Source organism: Phocoena phocoena, chromosome 17, assembly GCF_963924675.1.
Source record: "Phocoena phocoena chromosome 17, mPhoPho1.1, whole genome shotgun sequence".
In the NCBI taxonomy this organism is placed as follows: domain Eukaryota; kingdom Metazoa; phylum Chordata; class Mammalia; order Artiodactyla; family Phocoenidae; genus Phocoena; species Phocoena phocoena.
This window is the reverse complement of record NC_089235.1, coordinates 15,708,869-15,720,447: the sequence shown is the minus strand read 5'-3', so window position 1 is coordinate 15,720,447 and position 11,579 is coordinate 15,708,869. Positions and strand designations below refer to the sequence as shown.

The window sequence follows — 11,579 nt, the reverse complement described above, 5'->3', positions numbered from 1 at the left end:
CCAGAACCATTATAAGGCCAGGAGGGATCAAGGGAGAATAAACCCCCAAAACTCGCTTCTGGTTTTTGGCCAGTGCCTTCCATTGGCTGAAGTCAGAGGGCCAGGGAGCTTCAGTGATGTGATCTGAAGAGGTCTGCCTTTCACAGCAAAACAGGGTGGATTGCGGGTGGAGGGTGACCAGGTAGGAGAAGCACAGCCACCTCCTCACAGCCCTGGCCTATTCTGCAATTCCCCTCAACATCCTTGCCCCTCTGTCATGCTGGCCTGGCAGACCCCAACTCTCTGCCTTCTCCAGAGCTGTATCCAAGCAGGGGGATGGGACCGAAGATAATTATGGGGCTCTGCTTACTAGTCTCACTTTAAATGCAGGTCCTCAAGGAGGAAGCACTGCTGTCTGATGACACTCCTCTAATCCATTCACCCTCCCACAGTTTTACCCCTTTTTCTCCTCAGTCTCCAGTATACTATCCCCACTCCTGATGATTTCATATGTTACTGAGAAAATGGAAACAACAAGAACACAACTTCATCTAGCCATTCTTAACCTATCCACAAACTCTGCTCTCCTCTGGTTACTGTGGGAACCCCATCCCTGTTACGGTGGGTGCCTGTACTTGTATACAAGATGCCATCACCTCTTACAGACCTGCAGGTATCTCCTGCAGAAGAAACTTCTTGCTCTAATGGGTCATTCTCTCTGCATGCAAACATAAAATAGATCATATCCATGGGGAAGGACGGGTTGGGAGTTTGGGATTAGTGGACACAAAGTATTATATACAGAATGGATAAACAACAAGGTCCTACTGTATAGCACAGGGAACTATATTCAATATCCTGTGATAAACCATAATGGAAAAGAATATGAAAAAGAATATACATGTATAACTGAATCACTTTGCTGTACAGCAGAAATTAACACAACATTGTAAATCAACTATACTTCAATAAAATTGTTTAAAATGGATCATATCCAAAAAGGAAACAAAAACTTTCCCTAGACCCTTCAGCCCCTCTCTAACTACTTGCCCATTTCTGTCTCATCTTATAGGAAAAACTCCTCAAATGAGTTGCTTATACACATGCCTCCATGTTTCCACCTCCCACTCTCTCGAAACCCACTCCAATCAGCTATTTATTCCTATCATTCCGAAGAAAACACTCTCTTGAAGGTCACTAATGATCTTCATAGTAAGCTAGGGTCCTAGCAGGAGCAAATGGCACATTCAAAGTGGGTAATTTGAGGAAATTTTCACAAAAGGACTCTTCAGAAACCACAAGGGATACTGGCTGTAACCATGGAGTGATTCAAGGGGCCAGAGGAAGGAGCAGGTAGGTAACTGAGCCCGAGAGAGAGCGGTGGGAGAGGACCTCCTGGCAAAAGCTGTGACTTTCTCTGGAAGATGGCAAGAGTGCATGGCGGGAGCCCCCAGCCCCTGACTAAGCAGAGCAGTACTACAAGGACCCACCATTCTACCCAGTGTGCTGGAGCACCCTGCTGGGCTGGCCGAGATGTTCTCAGGCTGCACCTCAGCGTGAGGTCTTCCTGACGGGTCCTCCCTCCTTCCTTTCACAGGTGTCAGACAGGTTTCGTGGTCTGCAGCCTTTCCCTACTGACTCCTCTCCCATTTATTTTTCACAAACGTTATTGATGACGAATCCCTTACGATTCTAACTCTGTCTTGGCATCTGTTTCCTGGATAACCCACACTGCCACAAACTCACATCCTCTGAATTGCCAAGTCCAACGGTCATCCCAAGTCCTACAGCTGTCCAGAGTATGGTAGGTTTCGTGCAACTAAAAGAACACCAGTGGGGGTATTTTCTCACAAAAGAGTGAAAAATAATTAAATTTTAAGGTTTGAAAGAGTCCATTTCAGTTTAAAAACTCACTTTAGTGGAACAATTAATTTCCAAATGACCTAGAATATTTCTATGTCACCCTTCACCAAACAAGTCTTGAAAATACCCATCACATTGGTAATGACTTGTTTATTGTCTTCCATTCCAGGTATATGAGTTTCAAGAACAAAAACTAAGTCTTTCTTTGGGGAAAAATAAAAATGTTCTAAAGTTAGATTATGGTGGTGGTTGCCCAATTTTGTAAATATACTAAAAAATCATCAAATTGTACTCTTGAAATAGGTGAACTATGTGATATAAATTATATCTCATTAAAGCTATTTTTTTAAATGCAATTGAGTCATTAGAGATGGCCACAGAAGTCAGTAAAGATTTCAGTGAAGTCACCTGTGAATGAGATTTGAAGGAACAGTAGGCGTGGGATGTGTAGATGAGGGGAGAGGAGGATACATCCCAGACAGAAGCAGCAGCAAGCACAAAGCCAGGGAGAGCGTGGGAAGAGAGCAGACTATCGTGTGTATAGAGTGGGAAGCCAGTAGTGCTGGTACTAAGAGATTGGGGCCTATAGAGGAAGGGTTTGAGCATGTCTGGGTAGGCAGAAGCCAAACCATAAAGCACTATTTAGTCATGCTAGCTTCCCATAAAGGAAAAGGGAAACCACCAAAAAAAATTGAAAAATTTTGTTAGAAGCATCATTCTAATATGAAATTGGAAGGTGATTTGGAGGTAGGTAAAACTAGTAATTGTTTGATCAGAAAGTAGGAAAATAATAATAACTAACATTTGGGACCTCCCTGGTAATCCAGCAGTTAGGACTCCTTGCTTCCACTGCAGGGGGCACCGGCTCAATCCCTGGTCAGGAAACTAAGATCCCGCAAGCAGCGTGGCCAAAAAGAAAAAATAATAACAATAATAGCTAACATTTATACCTAACTCTCTACTAAGCACTTTCCTTGAATCATCTCATTTAATTGCTAAAGTAGGCTATAGGTACTACAATTATCTCCTTTTTATTGATGATATGGTTTGCTCCCTCACCACTTCAAGTCTTTAGGCAAATGCAATTTCCCACACTTTCCCTATTCCCCTTGCTTTATTTTTCTCCAGGACCCTCATCTCAATTTAAGACATGTTTCACTTTTCAAATCTTGTGTAAAGATCCTCTTCCCATACTAAAATGAAAGCCCATAAGAATAGGTTCAATTGTACTTTTCCTTCATTTCTATATCCCCAGTGCTTAGCATATGGTAGCTGCCCAATAAATAGTTTTTTGAATGCATGAATACATAAATAAATGAAGAAATCGAATCTCATGGAGATAAGTAACCATGATCATACAGATAATGAGTGACAGAATTCTGACTTATAAACCCATGTTCTTAAACCACTAAGGCATTCACCAGACTTGTAATATTGTAGGTGAGCAGTGAGTCCCCTCCTGAGGGTGCAGCAGTGGGAAAGGGAAGGGGGGACTCAATGGCCTTGGGTTTCTTTGGTAATAGTTTGGATATGGAAGGATGCTGAAAGAGATCAGTCCAGGATGACTCTGGTTTCTAGATTTGGCAAATGGGTAAACAGTGGTACAATTCATCTGGAGAAAGAATACAGGGAGTCTTGGTTTGGGCAGAAATATGAAAGAGGAAGACATGTCTAATCCACAAACTTTTAAAAATCATCTCCCTAGATTACCAAAAAGTGTCGTTAATAATAAATATGAAGCCAGTAAACCCAAACTTATGAACTTACTTCAGTCGCATGCCCGTTGGGGGATGGGTAGGTGAGACCAAATAGGAATTGTTCCTTTTTGAAAGCTAGTTCAAGGCTACAAAGAACAGGAAACAAGTCCTCAGGCGTGTTTAAAATAACTCTGAAGTTAACTTTTAAGGCAGCTGCTAAAACCGAAGAATGCCCCTACCCTTATGTAGTTAAGCTGTACTCATACGTTTAGGTTATTTTGCTGGTGGCAGTGGCTTTCAAGAAGTGACAATCAATGTGGAAGCAGGCACTGACACCCAAGGCCAGGGTGGCACAGAGGGCGGAAAGCACGCTTGCACCCGTGCACGCCGTAGCACGTGGCGGCCCTCTGACCGCGGCGCGGACTCAGTCTGTTTAGTAACCGCAGGAAGCTCGCGCCTCAAACGACTCCCAACCCCAGCCCCGGAGCGGAGCAGGGGAGGCGCCGCTCAGGTTTCTTACACTCGCCCGGCCCCGGGCGGACGGCCTCCGCTCCCTAGGCGGCGCTGTGGGCTCGCAGGGGCGGCCGCGACACGAGAGAGCGCCGTCTCCCCAGTGCGCATGCTCGCCTCCTCTATGGGCTTGCCTTTTTTTTTTTTTTTTTTTTTCCGGGCGGCCCGGCGGCTGCGTACTGGCTGTGGGATGGGAAGTGAAGCCCCAGCGAGCGGCAGCGGCGGGGCTGTGAGGAGCAGCCAGGGGGAGGCGGCGGCGGCGGCGGCGGCGAGTCGGTGAGCAGCTGGGAAGAGCGGAGCCGGGGCGGAGCACCTGCAGGCACGGGCGACGGCTTCACCATGGCGATTCGCAAGAAGAGCACCAAGAGCCCCCCGGTCCTGAGCCACGAATTCGTCCTGCAGAATCACGCGGACATCGTCTCCTGTGTAGCGATGGTCTTCTTGCTGGGGCTCATGTTCGAGGTGAGCCCTGCCCGCGCCCCAATCGCCCGCCCGCCGTCCCCTCCCCGGGCCCCGGCTGCCAGCTCAGCCCCTCGGCCTGGGACCGCGGGGGACCCCGGCGGGGGGTGCGGAGGGAGGTGCCGGCCGCCTGGCCCGGAGGAGCGGGCCTGCCCCGCCCCGCGCCCTGCCGGCCTGGGGCTGCGGAGCCCCGGGAGCCTGGCCGCCGTGCGCCCGCAGGGGCCGGGGCCGCCGCGTCCCCCCCTCGGCCGTCACGCACGCCGCCCTCCCGCCGCCGCCCCCTCCCACCGGTCGCGCCGCGCAGTTCCTGGTTCCCGCGAAGGGTTACGTGGCAGCCGGCGAGGGGCCGGCGGTCGGCGGGGGCGGCCCCTGAACGCCGAGCTGGCTGCGGGCGGTGGGCGGGCTGGGCAATGGCCGGCGCGCCCGGCTGGCCAGGCCGCGGGGGCCGGAGAGCGCTCGGGGGCGGGGTCCGCGGCGGCACCGAGTCTGGGGTGAAACCGACGGAACCCGGCGTCCGCTGCCCACTGGAAGGGCGGTGGCCGCGGGGCATCGAGTGATCTCCGCGGGATCGGAGCTCCGAGTCGCACCCCCCGATTGTTTTAACTCCTGTCTCCCAAGCTGGTATTGTTATCAGTGATGGAACTTTTTGCCCCAGCGCTTGCTCTTTACTTAAGGAAACAAGGTCTGATACAGAAATTGGGGTTCTGAACAGCAGTGCCGAGGCGTCGGATAATTTTCTTTTTGTTTCTTGAAATAGGAGAGGATGGAAATGTCAGGAGTGTGTAAATTCTCATCCCACGTAGCGAGTATTGTGATGACTTACTTAACAGCTGTTGAATGTGGGTATAAACTTTGCAAGGTGAACGTGTAACATCCTACGCCTTCCTTTCCCTCCCTCCCCAGTACACACGCCCATTCCTTATCTTCTTTCCCTTTTTAATTTTTCTCTGTAGCTCCTGTGCCCCACCAAATACACTAATTATTTTACTTATTTATTGTCTCCCCGCTCCTGGAATGTAACCTCAGTGAGGGCAGAAATTTTGGTTTTTTCCTAATCTATTTCCAAAGCCTAAATTTAGGAGATGCTTACAAAATATTTGCTTAATGAGTGACATTAAGAATTCTTGAGAAAAGCTGGTGTAATGAGAACTGCCAGTGACCGAAAGTTGAATAAATAGTTTAAATGGAGCCCATGTGGGTTTTTAAAATGTTATGATTAGGTAACTTAATATTTTAATAATTTTTTGCTTCTCTTCAAATGGACTTTTCTGGATCTAGATACAGATTTTTTGATTCTTGATAGTGTCATTTACGTCCACCTAGTCCACTGCTAAGGAGGTAGTGGGTATCCTGAAAGGGAGGGTAGAAGGGAACTAACATATATCACATCGTTCAATTTAGGCTGGGCCTGTGCTACTTACCTACTGAATGACCCAAGGCTAAGCCTCAGTTTTTCTGTTTTGTATAAGGAAAGAACATCACCTGTGCTGTTCTCACAGCCATTGTTTGCAGAGATCAGATGATATGGTGAGAAGGCATCTCACGGTTTATACAGAACTACATGAATGTATATAATATTAGAAATGCAATGCTAAACATTTGCACTCTCTTTCTGAATTTTATACTTGTATATACTTTCTGCTTTGGTGTTAGAAGTAATACTTTTGTGTGTACAATATACTGAACAGTTCCATAAAGCTTGCCATAACCCGTCTCCACGTGGTAAGAATCCCTGTTTTTAAAGATATAATTTAGGAGTAATATTACCTTCAAGGTGTATTTGCAATGTGTTGAATGAAATGGAATATAAATCAGAAGGGCTGACACTTAGAAATGTTATAACGTTGCTTTTATGTAAAATATTCCATGTTCTTTTACCACATTTCTAGAGAAGTTCACCACCTGTACCTTGCCTCACATGTCAATGATTTTTTAGCAGTGAGTGGATTTTCACCTTTACTTCCGTAAAATTTATCAATTTAAATAGACACAACAAAGATCTAAATAGAAGTTTTTAAAGTCAGTTCAAAAAAGAATGAAGTAGTAGACAGAAGGAAGTTTGTGCAGGTTGTACTACATTTTTCTTACCATATGTTAAAGTTTTAGGAGTTGAAAGCATGTTATCTACCTATGGGAAAAAATTCACTGGATTAGTTTTGCTACTTGACTTTTAAAGTAATTGCTGTGGGACTTGCCTGGTGACGCAGTGGTTAAGAATCTGCCTTCCAGTGCAGGAGACACGGGTTCAGGCCCTGGTCCAGGAAGATCCCCCAGGTCTCAGAGCAACTGAGCCCACGTGCCACAACTACTGAAGCCGGCACGCCTAGAGCCTGTGCTCTGCAGCACAGGAGAATCCACTGCAATGAGAAGCCTGCCTGCAGCAATGAAGACCCAACACAGCCAATAATTTTTTAAAAAAAAAATAATTAATTAAAAATAATAATAAAGTAATTGCTGAATCTCAACGTTAACGTAGTTATAGAATGACAGTATTTGTGCTAGAATAATAGAGAAGTTAACGTTTTTGCAACAGAACTGTTCAGCCTTTTGTGTAAAGGAAAGGCTTTCCGACATTGAGGAAATGTCAGAGGATTTATGGTGAAATTGACAAAGCAATAACATACTGCATTACTAGCCAAAATGAAGAATCAATATAGACGCTGAAGCTAAAGGGAGTTAGGGCTCTACTGCTTGCTAACTGGGTGGCCTAGGGCATGTCATATAACTTCTTAGAACTTGTTTCTTTTTCTGTAAAATAGGGCTCATCAGATTACTCTGAGAATTAAACTAAGTTTTATAATGGCTAGTTCAAAGTGTGGCTTACAGGAGGCATACCATAAATGGTAGCTCATTATTCCTTAGGTATTTATCAAAGTTGAAAAACAGAAGACAGCATTTTTTTTTTTGGCTGCATTGGGTCTTCGTTTCTGTGTGAGGGCTTTCTCCAGTTGCGGTGAGCGGGCCTCTCACTATCGCAGCCTCTCTTGTTGCGTAGCACAGGCTCCAGACTCGCAGGCTCAGTAATTGTGGCTCATGGGCCCAGTTGCTCCGCGGCATGTGGGATCTTCCCAGACCAGGGCTCGAACCTGTGTCCCCTGCATTGGCAGGCAGACTCTCAACCACTGCGCCACCAGGGAAGCCCGAAGACAGCATTTTTATGTGAGAAAATGTTCTAACAGTTAGCATCTAAAGAGATTATATATACTAATAAGGTCGATAAAGCAATAGTTTGTTTGGGAGATATGGAAGAGTTTAATTTCCAGGGAAGTTCGTGTTATCAAAAATTGCTGTGAATTTTGAAATCATGCTTTTAGTACAGACAGTTTCTGTCCACATACTGCATATCATGGTCTATAATGAATGACTGAATATTGGAGTTAGGAAAATTTAACAGTTGAAAGATGTAAAGATACTTGGGAAGCTTTCTGAAAGTGAGGATATAGAAGAGGAGTTAGGGGTTTCCACGAGGAATATTTTCTTCTGGGAGGGATTTACTTTTCAGAGGCTCAGGAGTCCAGGTCGTTTGTGCCATGCCAGGTTTGGGGGACCTTTACAATTTCAACTATGTAGAACAGTCTTGGGGGTTTGTTTTATTTTTGAGCATGACTTATCTTAATGCCAACATTTTCTGTCCTCCTCTTTTTTTTTAAGAACTTAATTTTATATAAGCTGGTGAGAAAATGGGATTTGATATTCAGAAATTGCCTTTATCTTTGAGACACCCAGTCAATGTAGTAGTCACACTTCCCTCTGACAAGTACAAAATAGTTAACCTCTCTGTATGACAAGAAAAGATACCAAGCCCCAGCTGCTGAGCACTAAAGAAATGTTACGATACTCCATACAGTGCAGAATGAAATAACTCATTAGAGTCACGGTAACCTATTTAAGATGTATCTGAATGAGCCTCATATTTTTCTTATAAATGGAGAGCAGTGCTTTAAACATCCAAAATTGTCATAAACTCATTTTTACTTTTGAGTACGTTGTATATTTCTGGAGCATATTTTATTCCAAACTAATTTGTCTTACTATTGGTTAACTGTAATACTAGTTTAACTAAAGCAGTGCTGGCCGTGGTATGAGGCTTAGGACCCCTAGAAATGGCTAAGAGCATGATTACTGGTTTAAGTTTTCTTCTTTTTAAAACATTTTTCTATAAACATTTTTAGGGTGTGTAGTTTGTATTTTTCCTCTTCTTATTCCGCTTACTGTCACGTGCCAAGCTAGCTAGAAGCCGGATTTTAATTTTCTTTGGAAGCCTAGCAGTAAAGGATAATCTAATTTTTGTTGCTTGGGGAATTTGATATTAAATTTATCTTTGAAGAATTTCACTTGTCATTTGTTAAAAAACTTAAAAAGTTTTTTTTAGCTATGGTAGTGGTGACCTCATATTCTAAATTAGAAACAGGGATGTGGAGTGTGTGTGCGTTTATATATGAAATCTAAACAAAGATATTAAAACATAAAATTTAGTAATCAGTCAACTTTATTAAAAAGAATCACATGAAAGCAGTGTTACCCTGGAAATTCATGTCATTGTTCTGCTCTCACGTATCCGTGTGAATGACCCAAAATGTAATACAGAAAAGCCGTACTTGCCTTTTCTAGGCAAGTGATCTTTATGTATCTACCCAGTGAAACAACTCACTGTGGTGGCCATACCCTGACTTTATCTCACAAGCCTGCCATACTTCCAGATCCTGAATTCCAGAACAGCAGAACTCAGCTGCAACCTGCATGTTGTTCATCTCCCCACGTCTACTGCTCGTATGCCAGCTCTCCACCTAGGCCAGGCTTTTGTGGGGCCTGGTCCCCTTTCCTTTTCTCCAGTATACTAGCCCCTTGTTGCTTTGCTTTTCTTCCTGTAGACTTTAACTACTGTCCACACTCTCCCCAGGCCCTCAGCTCCCTTTCCCTCTTGGTCTTTCCCCCTACTTGGCCTGCACATATCCACCCGTGGGTCCAGCCTGCCATCTGCCTTTTCCGTGCCTCCCATTTGTGGATTGCTCAGTGTTGTCACAGAAAGTCATGCACTCTTGCTGATAGATAATATTACAAGTCAAAGGTTTCTGACCTCAGACAAAAGTAATACCCGGGCATCTTTTTACTTTTCCCTGGCCAGCTCCTTTGCCTAAAGGAACTATAAAAATACTCATCGGGGCTTCCCTGGTGGCGCAGTGGTTGAGAGTCCGCCTGCCGATGCAGGGGACACGGGTTCGTGCCCCGGTCCGGGAGGATCCCACATGCCGTGGAGCGGCTGGGCCCGTGAGCCATGGCCGCTGAGCCTGCGCATCCGGAGCCTTTGCTCCGCAGTGGGAGAGGCCACAACAGTGAGAGGCCCGCGTACCGCAAAAAATAAAAAAATAAAAAAAAAATAAAAAAAAAAATACTCATCGTTTGAGTCCCCAACTATGCTTAACAGATGACATTGCTTTTCCCCCGCCACAGGGAATTTCTTCAGTTTCTTGCCTTTTTTTTGAACTTATCTATCTCATCATTTTTACCTTCTGCCTGCCTGATCTAAGAGGAAAACTGCTCAAGATCAACCTTAACTCTATCCTTATATTTCACCCCTACCAGATCTTTACATCCATTATGCCCTTACATGTTAAATTCTCCCTGGTCCCTGGTGCCTTTGCTGACTGCCCCCGCACCAGGTCAGTGCCTCCCATCACGAAACGACATAAATCTTGACCTGGCATCTGTCGCTGGGAACTCCTTTGTTCCCCTTGTGCTCTGCACTCCACTGTGAGGTGGCTTTTGCTTTCACTTCTTCATTGGAGTCACTCAAGCTGCGACCACTGATGACTTCTTAAGTCGTCCGGTCCGTTGCGCTCTTTTCCTGACACATCTCTATTGAAACTTTGACTTTATTAACCACCCCTTTTTGAAATGTTTCCCCTTTGGCTTTGGGGGCATCTAGCTCTCTTCCTTCTCTCTCTGCCTCTCCTCTCTGATCATTTCTTCTTATTTTGCCACCAGCCTTTTTCTCTGGCCTCTCCGTGGTTCTGTTGGTGTCCTACTTCTCATCGAATCCTGTGCACTCTCTGTAGAGGATTTATATACTTGGACAGCCTCGACTATGTACCATGTACTGCCTGTAAACAGAGACTTCCAAATCCTTAAGCCCGGGTCTCCCTGCAGAGCTCCAGGCGTAGGCCTTACCTACCTGTTGGTCTTGACACCTGCATATCTCATAGAAATCTAAGTTTATATAAAGTGCAATTTCTTCTTTCCCTCAGACCTGCGGTTCCTCCTGTATATTGCACGTTTTTATTAATAGTATTGCTTTTCACCCAGTTGTTGCAGCATCAGTACATAATTTGATTCTGTCCTGCTAACCAAGCCTTATTCTGCCTCAAAAGTTCCGCCTCTACCCACTACTACTGCCTTCGTTCAGACCTTATTATTTTTCACAGGGTCTCTTGCAAAACTCGTACTTGACTTGCATCCTTACTCCAATTTATATTTTATCTAGTATTTGTTCAGTAATATTGAACAATCGCCTAATAAGTGCCACACACCATGCTGGGCTCTAAGCATATAGTGATGAGCAGAAACAGACATGCTCCCAGCTCTTATGGAGACTGCTGTCTGTCTAATGGGTGAGACAGCAGTGATTATCACAATCACGCCAGGAGTATACGTTTTGTAAGAAAGGAACACAGGTCTCTGAGGTAATCTAACAAAGGAAATGACCTATCCTAAGAGACGGGGAAGGCTTCCTTGAAAGGGTGTAGTTGACCTGAGATCTGAAGTGGAGAAGTTTTCCAGCAGTGTCTTAGATAACACTGCGGGTGCATGGAGCTATGGTGGGAGGAGTGCAGGAGGCAAGGGATGGGGCAGAAGTGGCCGGACAGGGGCTGGAGAAGCAGCGGCCAGACCACAGAGTTTGTTCTTATCCTGGAGAGAATGGGAATCGGCGAAGGACCTTTGGGGTGCGGGTGGAGGGAGGATGGGTGTGGGGAGCGGCGTTAACATGACCGGGAGGGGATACTGATTGCCGGGTGGAGCGTGGCCCCGAGGGGGCTTGAGAGGCCAGCACTGCACCCCAGTCAGCGATCTTTC

The 11,579-nt window shown here is 45.5% G+C and overlaps 1 protein-coding gene across 1 annotated transcript in view; it reads left to right on the top strand.

The window, feature by feature from the left end:
* The first annotated feature begins 4,178 nt into the window (after window positions 1–4,178).
* Window positions 4,179–11,579, top strand: part of TRAM1 (translocation associated membrane protein 1) — a 29,261-nt gene continuing 21,860 nt past the window's right edge. The window contains exon 1 of the mRNA XM_065895080.1: window positions 4,179–4,511. Coding sequence (XP_065751152.1) covers window positions 4,389–4,511 — 123 coding nt within the window. The 5' untranslated portion in view covers window positions 4,179–4,388. The remainder of the gene's footprint in view (window positions 4,512–11,579) is intronic.